This window comes from Mus pahari, chromosome X (assembly GCF_900095145.1).
Source record: "Mus pahari chromosome X, PAHARI_EIJ_v1.1, whole genome shotgun sequence".
NCBI lineage: Eukaryota > Metazoa > Chordata > Mammalia > Rodentia > Muridae > Mus > Mus pahari.
In genome coordinates this window covers 30,325,051-30,337,972 of record NC_034613.1, presented here as the reverse complement: position 1 = coordinate 30,337,972, position 12,922 = coordinate 30,325,051, and the positions used below count along the sequence as shown (strand labels likewise).

The 12,922-nt window shown below is 40.8% G+C and overlaps 2 protein-coding genes across 2 annotated transcripts in view; both read left to right on the top strand.

Annotated features, from left to right (window-relative positions):
- Positions 1-615: 615 nt before the first annotated feature.
- C1galt1c1 (C1GALT1 specific chaperone 1) lies at positions 616-5,099 on the top strand. Its single transcript, XM_021188182.1, has 2 exons — positions 616-768; positions 3,745-5,099. Exon 2 carries the CDS (start codon positions 3,750-3,752, stop codon positions 4,698-4,700), a length of 951 nt encoding a protein of 316 aa, XP_021043841.1. The 5' UTR covers positions 616-768; positions 3,745-3,749; the 3' UTR covers positions 4,701-5,099.
- Positions 698-12,922, top strand: part of Cul4b (cullin 4B) — a 101,884-nt gene continuing 89,659 nt past the window's right edge. Inside the window, exon 1 of the mRNA XM_021187809.2 lies at positions 698-768. The gene's annotated coding sequence lies outside the window, so the exon portion shown is untranslated. The remainder of the gene's footprint in view (positions 769-12,922) is intronic.

Here is a 12,922-nt window from a genome sequence, read left to right as displayed (position 1 = left end):
TGGCACTATCTGCTAGCATTACAGGGTGGAATACACAGAACCAACATTGACTGAATGCTTACTTTACACTTGACCTTTTGCTAGGGGAGTTATGTACACTAACTGATAACCTGTGAGATAGTTTCCAAACACAACAAAGGAAGGAACAGAGGCAGCGTGAAAATGAAGTCACTTCTCCAGGACAGCAAACCACTTGGCTGAAGATTAGATCGCTACTAGGCTACGTGGCTTCGAAACCCGTGTAACCACAGCCAATTCTTGCTCCCCAAAGCGATGACAATTTCAATGACTTGCATTCTGGTTCCCGGCCAGGAATACTGAGAGGAATTACCCTCTAGTCACCACAAGGGTACCAACACATTATAGTAGGTTCGAGGAATGATCCAGAAATCTACATCAGGTAGGCGGTGGCAGCTCTCTTCCGCACTCTGGCAGTTTCCACGCCCAGTAGGCAGAATGAGGAAGAGTGCGTGGGCGGGCCTTAAAAAACACGCACGCCCCTCGGGGCATCCCATTGGGTACGGCTGAGCCTGTCGGTTCCGTCTCGTCTGAATTCGGTGCGGGGTCGCGGAGCCCGCCTCCGCCCCGCCCCCGCCTCCGCCGCGCCCCGTTCCCACCCTCGTCAGCTTCCTGTGTCGCTCTGTCATTATGACACCATCGAGAGGATACCGCCTGCGTGTAGAGCAGCCTGGTTCAGAGCGTAACTGAGTGGGCCTTGGACGTGAGAGTAAGGCAGCGCTTTCCTGCCCTGAAGCCTTTCTAGATGCGGTGAGTGCCAAAACCTCGGCCCCCACTTCAAGCACAACCCAGAGCTACTGCTCCTCTCCCACCCCTGGGAAGGCCTGGGCCCTAGCCCGTTCCCAGCATGCTCCACTAGGGATGCCTTGGCAGGTGCGGCGGGGGGACCCAGCGGGAGGGGGGAAAGCTGCCTTCCGAGAGATTCTCCAGTGGCCCGTCAGTGGGACACTGAAATCCATCCTGGTACCCAGTCTCCATTTTGATCTCCATCCACTTTCTCCTTCTAAAAACAGAAAAAGAAAGAAAGAAAGAAAGTTTATCGCAAAAACATACTTTCTGCTTTCTCTTGTGTGTGCGGTTTAAGTTCCCGTCTCTGTACAACAGTATCCCATCATGCGAATTGTTGGTGTTACATTTTTTTTTTTTATTCCTCAGCGGAGAAAAAAAATGTTAGGATAATTTGTACAAATAATTTTGTGTAGAATTAGTAGGCGTTTTGAGTTTTAATAGTATTTTTTGCCGTTAGGAAAAATTCTGGAAAATTTTGACACAAAATCATATGAAAGGTACTTGTCTGGATTGTTGTGTATTGGCCAGAAATAATGATCATGTGATAAGAACTGCAGTTATAACAAGTAATATAAAGGTGAACTTTACAGTGCTGTTTTGAGGCATAGCTTTTCTGTTCTTTCTCCTTTCCTATGGGAAATGTTTATTGACCAAGTACTCTGGATTACACAGGGAAACTGCCATCTTGCCTTTCCCCACCCACTTGCCCACACACTCTCAGAAACTGCACCTGTCCTTCAGACAGCTGTCTTTGTGGTAGAAGTCAAAGTTCATTTCTTTTATAAGAAGACAGTAGGAGCCAGAAGTGGTGCCACACACAAGTAATACCAGCACATGGGCAAATGAAACGAAAGGATCACAAGTTCAAGTCCAGCTGGAGCTACATAGTGAAACCCTATCTCAGATCTTAGAAAAGGGGAGAGAAGGGGGACGGGGGACAAACTGTCAGTGTAGTATCCTTGTAGCATTATGGCAAAATTTGGTGCAAGCATCAATTATGTTTAGTAGATCCACATGTCTCATTTATAGGTCACTTCTACCACTGATAGCCTTTGTGACTTTAGGTCAGTTATTTAACCTTTATGGTCCTCCATTTCCCCATTTAAAAGAAATCTTCGTGTGGCACTAGAGGGGGTCCCAGCATTGAGTATTAAGGTCAGATAAAGGCAGACTTTCCATAGCCTGCTCTATCACTCTCCCCTTTATTCTTCCTGAGCCAGGAAATATGTTGAAGGCCAGCAGGCCCCGATGATCTCCTGTCTCCAACCCCACAGTGCTGGGGTTAGACATGGCTTCCTGCCTTGCCCAGCTTTTTATAGGGGCACTAGGTCTGGAACTCAGGTCCTCAAGAAACTCATCCACTGAACCATCTTTCCAGCCCCATTTTTTTCTAAATTGACACATAAGTGGGCATATTCTTTAAATGAGAGAAATGACCTCAGGTAACGGCTTCTAAGGTCCTTTTCAACCTAAGAGACAAAGCGGAAGTAGAAGGGGCACAGTGGGACTTTGAAGAGTTGCAGAGGAAACTGGGGAACATTCAGTCTTGCCGAGCAAAAATGTAAACCATAATATTTTCAGCTGTTTTATGTACATTTGCTTTCCTTCCATTTTCTAATTGAAATTAAAACACAGAAGGTTCACCCCTCCTCCTTTATTTTTTTTAACTTTCTCAAGGAATTAAGTATCTTTCGAGGAGCTAAAAATAGTCACAAATGTTCCCCTAAATAATGCCTATATTGACTTCTTTCTCCAAACAACTTTCCATTGTGGGCTTTTATTATATCAGTAGTTGATAAACTATATAGTAAGACATTTAGTCTTAGGGGCAGAATGTTAATTATAACATATGCCACTGAGCACACGAAATGTGTTGTAGAGGCTGGGCGTGGTGGCGCACGCCTTTAATCCCAGCACTCGGGAGGCAGAGGCAGGTGGACTTCTGAGTTCGAGGCCAGCCTGACCTGGTCTACAAAGTGAGTTCCAGGACAACCAGGGCTATACAGAGAAACCCTGTCTCGAAAAACAAAACAAAACAAAAAAACAAACAAACAAAAAGAAATGTGTTTTAGATTGCTTAAAATACCTCAGGACATTAACTACCAGTTAAGTAGTAGGTTGAAAGAGAAATTTGAGACTGGTGGTAGTGGTGATGGTGGTGGTGGTGGTGATCATCATGGCGAAATGGTGGAGGAGGAGGTGGCAGTAGTGCTGGTGGTGGTGGCCACGGTGGTGGTGGCAGCAGCTGTGGCTGTAGCTGAGGTATGGCGGCGGGAAACCTTTAATCCCAGCACTCAGGAGGCAGAGGCAAGTGGATCTCTGAGTTCAAGGCCAGCCAGGGCTACACAGAGAAACCCTGTCTTGAAAACAAAACGAAAGAAAGAAAGAAAGAAAGAAAGAAAGAAAGAAAGAAAGAAAGAAAGAAAAGAAAGGAAGAAAGAAAGGAAGAAAGAAAACGAAGAAAGAAAAGAGAAATTTGAGTTTAAATTGAGTATCTGAGTCAACTTACAGGTCTTGATCTAGAAGCTCTTTGATAATAGCCAGAAGTACTTACTAACAGGGCAAGTGTGCCATACAAAATATTTAGAGAATGATGGGAAAACATTGTTTATCACATTAGTTTCTAGGCTAATGCTTTCACTTGCCACTTTGTTAAATAAATGATGTATAAAATTACTCCTCTACACACAAACACACACACACACACACACACACACACACTACAAATTGTACTCCTTGAATGAGTTTCTATAATGTTGCAGTTTCTACCAAGTGCCTGTGGAAGGCTACTGAGAGTCCTTGTCACAGTATGCTTCTCGCCTGCTTTTAAGCATGTTTAACCTTTGGTTTGTAAACATTAAGAACAAATGTAAGTATATAAGAAATAACCAAGTAAAATTATTAGACTATGTATTTGAAAAGTCTTTTTCTTTGCAGGAAAAATGCTTTCAGAAAGCAGTTCCTTTTTGAAGGGTGTGATGCTTGGAAGCATCTTCTGTGCCTTGATCACAATGCTAGGCCACATTAGGATTGGAAACAGAATGCACCACCATGAGCATCACCATCTGCAAGCCCCTAACAAAGACGATATCTTGAAAATTTCAGAGGCCGAACGCATGGAGCTCAGTAAGAGTTTCCGGGTATACTGTATAGTTCTTGTAAAACCCAAAGATGTGAGTCTTTGGGCTGCAGTGAAGGAGACTTGGACCAAACACTGTGACAAAGCAGAATTCTTCAGTTCTGAAAATGTTAAAGTGTTTGAGTCAATTAATATGGACACAAGTGACATGTGGTTGATGATGAGGAAAGCTTACAAATATGCTTATGATAAATACAGGGACCAATACAACTGGTTCTTCCTTGCACGCCCCAGTACTTTTGCTGTTATTGAAAACCTCAAATATTTTTTGTTAAAAAAGGATCAATCACAACCTTTCTATCTAGGACACACTGTAAAATCTGGAGACCTTGAATATGTGAGTGTGGATGGAGGAATTGTCTTAAGCATAGAATCAATGAAAAGACTCAACAGTCTTCTCAGTGTTCCTGAAAAGTGTCCCGAACAAGGAGGAATGATTTGGAAGATACCTGAAGATAAGCAGCTAGCAGTCTGCCTGAAATATGCTGGAGTATTTGCAGAAAATGCAGAAGATGGCGATGGAAAAGATGTGTTCAATACCAAATCTGTTGGCCTTTTCATTAAAGAGGCAATGACTAACCAACCAAACCAGGTAGTAGAAGGATGTTGCTCTGATATGGCTGTTACTTTCAATGGACTGACTCCTAATCAGATGCATGTGATGATGTATGGGGTGTACCGGCTTAGGGCATTTGGACATGTTTTCAATGATGCGTTGGTTTTCTTACCTCCAAATGGTTCTGAGAATGACTGACAGAAAGCAAGAGCATGTATTTAGTAATTATATTAAGACATGGTATCATTTTTAATTGATAACAGATCTAACATAGTAATATGTTTCTTTTTCTTACCTGTTACACTGGTATAATCACACATTGAAGTCTACTTGTACAATGTCAAATGGAATGCTGTTTCTCCCTTATATCATTCCTGAGAAATTTAAATGTATTAAAAATAAATGTTTTAAGAATAGCAATTTTACAAACACATATTTATAAGTATTATATTTATGTGATAAAGACTAAATTATAGACATTGTAATCTGTGGTGTATCTTTGCTTATTGGTTTTAAACTCGTGTATCATTTTAGCTTTCTAATATATGCAAATGAGATCTCTAGGAAATTTGTGATTAAAGAATACTTGTAGCCCTGTGTTTCCATTGCTTTTCTGTGGGAGCCTCCGTGCTTGAGAAAGTTAGGAGCAGGGTCTCACTGTGTAATTCAGGCTGGCCTAGAACTGGCATTCTCCTTAGCCTCCTGAGTGCTAGTGTTAATGCTGTGTGCCACTGTGCTCAACTGTTTCCTTTACTTCTGATGCAGATTTGTACTCTTGAAGGCATACCAATGCCAGTGGAACGTGCTCTCCCAAATATACAACCAGGCAATTAAGAAAGTGTTCATTAACACTCTTAAGACCTCACTTGTTTCCTTGAGAGGAAGTGCAATGTATTTACATAGGCTAAACAATATTCCTGAAAGTTAATCATGTAGCTTCCTTAGCATTTACAGTTTCCATTAACCCTGTACTTCAGCGTTCATATCATGCATTTGGAATGTGACTATAAAAAATGTCATTTAACTGCCCCCCCCCAAGCTCTGGGCTATACCTTGGATTACATATGTAACGAATTCATGCCTGGTGGACAGTGAGTTCTGTGCATATCACCTTTGAACAACTTGGTTTTGCTCCTCTGGGTGATTCACTTACCTAAGCTAAAAGTAGAGGTTGTTGTTGTTGTTGTTTTGGTTTTGGTTACTTTTGAAAGTCCTGAGACTTTCCCCAGAATCATGATTGTATCACACATAACTGGTCTGGTTTTGTTTCTGTTTATGGTGGGTAGACATTAACCTCACCATCCATGTTGGATTACCATATCATCTGCTTAATTTCAAGTGACTACCTAAAATGCCGCCTGCCTTGTGGATACAGCTATTCCTGCCCTCTGAAATGTGTAATATGCTTGTCCTATAATCTGCACTCATAAATTTGATCCATAAGGCCCTTTAGTACATGAAACTATTTTTTTTAAAGATTTATTTATTATATGTAAATACACTGTAGCTGTCTTCAAACGCACCAGATCTCATTCTCATTACAGATGGTTGTGAGCCACCATGTGGTTGCTGGGATTTGAACTCAGGACTTCTGGAAGAGCAGTCAGTGCTCTTAACCACTGAGCCATCTCTCCAGCCCGAGATTATTTTTAAATATAGTATTCCTTGTACTTAGCCTCATGACTCTAATATCTCCTTCAGATTAAGCAAGGCAGTATACATTTCCTCAGGAAGGCATTGCATTTCAGATTATTGATCCTCAAGGTAGTATGTCAAGCCTTTGTTTTAAATATTCTCTGACATTCTTCCTTGGGATTTTTCGCTTAAGCTGAAATGTTATTAATTTCAAAGAATCATAAATCCTATTTAATAAGCACCATATTACGTGGTCACAGGCACAATTTCTACAGATCAAGTCATGTTCTGTGTGAGTATAGTGATAAAAAATACTCTGAATGACTTATTATCCCTAACACTAATGTTTTCTTATTTTTATTACATTTATTTTATTGAGGGGAGTGGTGCTATGCAAACCACAGTGCACAGGTAAAGGTCAGAGGGCAACTTAGGAGAGTTAGTTTTCTCTCTTCACCATGTGGAATCTGGAGATCAAATTTCTATTGCCAAGTTTCACAAGTGCCTTCACCTACTAAGCCATCTAGCTGGCTTTCTTTAAAATTTTCTGTTTTACAGACCAGAAAATATGTCTCAGTATTTAAGAGCACATCCCATGGTCCAGAGGACCTAAGTTCACTTCCCAGTACCCATATTAGGAAGCTGACAACTTCCTTTAACTCAAGGATTCAACACCTTCTGACCTCCACAGACACCTGCATACATGTGACATAGAAACACACATACATGTAACACATAATTATTTTTGTTGTGTCACCTTGCCAGCACCAGTGTATTTATATTTTTCAACTTTAATTACATTAGCCTAGCAAGATACTGGAAATGCCAGGCCCTAGCATTCAGGAGGCAGAAACAGGATCCCTGTGAGTTAAAGGTCAGCCTTGTCTAGGTAGTGAGTTCTGGGACAGACAGGCAGGGCTACATAAAATAACCTGGTTGCAAAAATATTGCGAAACTTGTCAGCCAATAGATGGCAAGGTAAATACAGGCATTTAAAATCAAATTCATGCCAGGCATGGTAGCGCATGCCTTTAATCCCAGCACTAGGGAAGCAGAGGCAGGCAGATTTCTGAGTTCGAGGCCAGCCTGGTCTACAAAGTGAGTTCCAGAATAGCCAGGACTGTACAGAGAAATCCTGTCTCGAAAAACCAAAAAAAAAAAAAAAAAAAAAATCAAATTCATGCTCAATTAAGTTTTTACATATGGTATTGGATTATAAAATGTCTCCAATAGTATGTTGTCTTTTTGAAAATATGTATATCCAGGTTTGTAGATTAAAAGAAGCACTAACAAAAAATCGTAATACTGTGGTTTTAGATACAGATATACTTTTTATACATGTCAGGTGACTGCATGTGAAAAACACACATTTAGTAGCTAGAAGCTAACCCTGGGCACACTCAGATTAGGGAGTGAAGTGAGAAAAAGTGGAGGTCCAATGCAAATTGATCATGAACGTGAATAGCCATGTTAGTCATATGGCTAACAACTAACAGAATAGATCCACCACTTTAAACACTGCAATTGAAACAGCTCATTCAGCCACAGCTAAGATGTAAATGTCTTCTAAAAGTTGAATTTGTATTTATTTTTCTGCTTAAGAAGACACTGGAACCTAGCTTTAGCAAACCCCAGGCCATTTTCTTACATGAGCTGAATCCTCCTCCAAATGAAAACATGTCTACAATAAAAAAGAAACTATACTCCTTGGCTTTCTCTTTTTGCTGTGGCAAAAATGTTACTGTGTATCAAATCTGGCTTGTGAGTGAGACAAAGAGTTTTCTGGAGTGCATTTAAATAAACCCATCAGGTTTTCTTAAAGCAGAAAACACCAACATTAGAAAAATTGTAAACAGCAGAGTCCAGTGATGTGCTGTCATTTAGTTCTGCTTCCTCCATTAAGTGTTCTTTGGGTGCAAAATTCAATGCATGCAATGCATGCATGATGTGCAAGCAAGAGCAGGTGCCTTTGGAGGCCAGAGAATATCCAGTCCCCTGGAACTGGAGTCCCAGGCCATTGTGAGCCACCAGATGTACGTGCTGAGAATGCTGGTCCTGGTTCTCTTAAAAAAAAAAAAAAAAAAAAAAAAACAAACAAACCAGTACATGTGCTTAAACGCTAAGCCATCTCTTCAGCCACCTTGGGAGTTGTAATGTTTTTATCACATTTATTTTGTGTGAGTGGTTGCACAGGTACTTGCTATGTCATATGTTTGGAGGTCAGAGAAAACTTGAAAGATCCGGCCAGGTCTCTCCTTTCACCATATGAATTCCTGGGATCGTGCTCTGGCCTTCAGACTTAGCACATTTACCTGCTCAGCCATCGACTCACCAGCACTGTTTGTTTGCTTGTTTGTTGGTTTGTTTTTAAACTATTGTTTCATTTTTAGATGCAGGCTTTCCTTAGATAACATCAAACTCAAGGGAACTGTCCTGCCCCAAACTCCTAAGTGTTGAAATTATAGACAAGAACCACCATGCCTGGCCTTTTAAAAGGATTTTTTGTTAAGAGTCTAAAATAATGGGAATGTATCATTGTACCCTGTTCATATTCACCCTCCCAGAATACTTCCTGATGCCTCCTGTTCTTCTTCCCTCAAATAGTACACACACACACACACACACACACACACACACACACACACACGCCCATGAGACGCACAATTCCAGATAGGAGAAAAATGTGTGATAGTTTTGTCATCCTCCAACCTACTGTGTTGTACTTCCCCCTCCCTTCAAACTCCCTTGACCCTGCATAGTCTCTAGCAGAAATGAGGTTTCCTTTAGCATAGAAACAGTTCTTAAGAGTTAACCTACTTTCCTAAAAATAATTATTCCAGATTTTAAAATTAATCATTGTATCAGGGTTTAGTCCACACCTATAATCCCAGCTGAAGGGCTGGGGCAGGAAGATCTCAAGTTAAAATTCAGCCTATACTACATAGTGAAATCCTTTTTCAAAAAAAAATTAATAATCATGGGCTAGCAAGATGGCTTATTGGCTAAAGGTTCTTGACATTTGACATGCCACCAAGCCTTATGACATGAGTTTAATTCCCTAGACTCGAAGAGAACTAGCTCCTACAAAAAAAAAAAAAAATCCTGATCTTTACGGGCAGATTTTAAAAGGTAAATAAAAAATATTAAAAATAAAAATCAGCCAAATATGATGGTACAGTCCTTTAATCTGAGCACTTAGGAAGCAGGGGCAGGTAGATCTGTGTGAGTTTGAGTTCAGCCTCAAGTTCAGGACAACCAGGGCTACATAGTGGGATCCTATCTTTAAAAAAACAAAATCAAAATCACATTCAACATATATCATCATCAAAATTAGATACAATAAAATGTCTAATGGGCAGTGGGGAAATGACTTGTTTTGAAAACACAATATGATATGTGTCTGGGAGTCTTTCATTGTACAAAAACAAAAATTTTAATTGTATTATTGTGGCATCTTTACAGTTTTTTTTTCCTGACACATACCAAACATCTTCAAGCTGAACACTAGGCCTGGTGCCTTGTAGAATGTATTAAGAACACAAAGTTATGATTCATTACAAGGATTCCATCTATTTGTGTGAGATTCTCATGGGAGTAAAAGAAGCCATTGTTTATATTGTATAACACTGTCCTCTGTGCATGCCATGTTCATTAGCTCTTGAACTCTTAGCAGCAGTGATTACTCTCAGAAGCCCAAGACAAGATTTGGCCCATTAATTCTACCATACTGAGAAGGGCTCATAACATCCCATCTATTTCTAAAGATAAGTAGGCAGTTAATAGTTGCTTACTGGGAGCAGCTCACAAGGCTTCACTCTTCCCTGAGAATATACATGTAGTTAACAGTTGCTGAGAGTGGGACTCGGGAGGACCATACTCTCAAAAAGAGATAGGCAGTTAACAGTTGCTGGAAGGGACTCAGGCCTTACCCATCCCAGAAGGTGGGCAGTTAACAGTTGCTTAGCATGGGACACAGGAGCTCCTGCCTTACCAAGGATAGACAAGCATCCAAGAGAATGGGGCTGAGGATATCCCACCACAACCAAGGATACATATAGGCAGAGGCAGGTGGATTTCTGAGTTCGAGACCAGCATGGTCTACAGAGTGAGTTCCAGGACAGCCAGGGCTATACAGAGAAACCCTGTCTCAAAAANGAGAGAGAGAGTGCATATCTAGTGACTTGTTTTGTGATTGGGTTACCTCACTAAGGATGATATCCTCCAGATACATCCATTTGCCCAAGAATTTCATAAATTCATTGTTTTTAATAGCTGAGTAGTACTCCATTGTGTAAATGTACCACAGTTTCTGTATCCATTCCTCTATTGAGGGACATCTCTAGCTGCATATGTAGCAGAAGATGGCNTAATTGGCCATCATTGGGAAGAGAGGCCCCTTGGTCTTGCAAACTTNATATGACCCAGCACAGGGGAAGGCCAGGGCCAAGTAGTGGGAGTGGGTGGGTAGGGGAGCAGGGGNGGGGGGGGGGGGGTATAGGGAACTTTTGGAATAGCATTTGAAATGTAAATAAAGAAAATAATAAAAGAGAGACAGAGACAGAGACAGACAGAGAGAGAGAGAGTCAGGAGTTCCCACGCCTCCCGGAGAATAGGCAGTCAGTAGCATAAACTTGCCCATGCTCTTATAAATAGCCCCCATTAAACTCATTGGTTGACCAAGCTAGACATGGATGAAATCTTTTCTTTGGTATGTAGTTGGTGCCCTATATGAGGTAAATAGGTATTTGTTCATCTTCCTAGGAAGTCACACAAAAATTAAATATGATAGTCCTTTTGCCTTAAAAGTCCTGGATTTTGAGATGATATTTCTTTATGTGATTCCACACAAGAATAGCCACATCATTTATGCCATTGAATTACGTTGTTGGCAAAAGTTCTGGCAGAAAGAGCAGGACTTAAAGTTTTGGGGTTCGTTTTGTTTTATTCTTGGATCAGGGTAAAAGACGATTCAGTGGTTAAGACCACTGACTGCTCTTGTAAAGGACCCAGGTCCAGTTCCCAACACCCACATGGTGGCTCACACCTCCTGTAATTCCAGTTCCTAGGGATCAAATGCCTTCTCCTGGCCTCTGTGGGCACTAGGCACACGGCACATGGACATGCATGCAAGCAAAACACCTATGCACATAAAATATGTATTTTTAAAAATTCTTGGATCTGATGTAGGTACCCAAATACTAAATAAATAAGAACTGTCAAAACAGGATTTGAATACTACCTGAGGAAGAGAGGACAAGTAGACTAGCCAATTGGTACTGGTCATTTTTCTTCCTATATTTCTCTAAAGCACATGGAAGGGAGCGTAAAGAAATATTGTCTTTTCATGAGCCCACTGCTGTCCATATATTAAACATGAGCATCACATATACAGTTTATTATTATTATTATTATTTTTTTTTGGTTTTTCGAGACAGGGTTTCTCTGTATATTCCTAGCTGTCCTGGAACTCACTTTGTAGACCAGGCTGGCCTCGGACTCAGAAGTCCACCTGCCTCTGCCTCCCAAGTGCTGGAATTAAAGACGTGTGCCACCACGCCCAGCTAAAACTAACCACATTAAAGAGCAAAAAGACATAGGGAAAGTTACTTTTCAGTATTATTTTATTTAACCCAATATATCTAAAGTACTGTCATTTCACTATGTAATCCACAAGAATAATCATAGTTAACATAATTTGAAATGCAGTGTATGTTTGACAGTTATGGTACATAACAATTCATTTACTACATTTCCAGTGCTCAGTAGCACATATGGCTAGTGACCACCATACTGCATAGCAGAGGGCTAAACAGTTACAGAAATGTGCCAGAGAGGTTTAAATGTGAATGGAAGAAAACATCCAGGGAGTGGAGAGATGGCTCAGTGGTTAAGAGCACTGACTGCTCATTCCAAAGGCCCTGAGTTCAAATCCCAGCAACCACATGGTGACTCACCACCATCTGTAATGGGATCTGATGCCCTTTTCTGGTGTGTCTGAAGACAGCTACAGTGTACTTACATATAATAAATAAATAAATCTTTAAAAAAAGAAAAAGAAAACATCCAAAAGTCCTGTTTGGGGTTGTGTTGAATGAAATGGAAACTTGAAGTTGTCCGTGGTGACACACACCTTTAATGCCAGCATGAAAGAGGCAGAGGCAGGTGAATCTCTATGAGTTCGAAGCCATCCAAGTCTACAAAGTAAGACCAGGACAGCCAGGGTCATGTTACACAGAGAAACCCTGTCTCAAAACAAAAAACAAAAGTGGAAACTGGAACTTTTTTTTTTAAACATTTATTTATTTATTTATTTATTTATTTATTTATTTATTTATTATATGTAAGTACACTCACTGTAGCCGACTTCAGACACTCCCGAAGAGGGAGTCAGATCTCGTTACAGATGGTTGTGAGCCACCATGTGGTTGCTGGGATTTGAACTCAGGACCTTCAGAAGAGCAGTCGGGTGCTCTTACCAGCTGAGCCATCTCACCAGCCTCGAAACTGGAACCTTTTAGTAGCTCCAGGCCACCACCTTGCATGAGTTCAATCCCAGGGCCATCCCCTTTTAAATGAAATCATTGTATTTGTAGCAAAACCTTAATTAGACATCTCAACTTTTCCCTGTATATAAATGAACCCAAACTACGCATTAACTTGAATCATCATTAATATTTTCTCCCAGTTATCTTCAAAGAAATTGTTAGGCCTGCCCTTGCAGGTTGCACACTTCTCTAATTATCATGTTTTAAGAAAGAGAGAGAGGGAGGGAGGGAGGGAGGGAG

Excerpts from the sequence above, each read along its gene's own strand:
- C1galt1c1 (XM_021188182.1), top strand. The coding sequence starts at position 3,750 with ATGCTTTCAGAAAGCAGTTCCTTTTTGAAGGGTGTGATGCTTGGAAGC.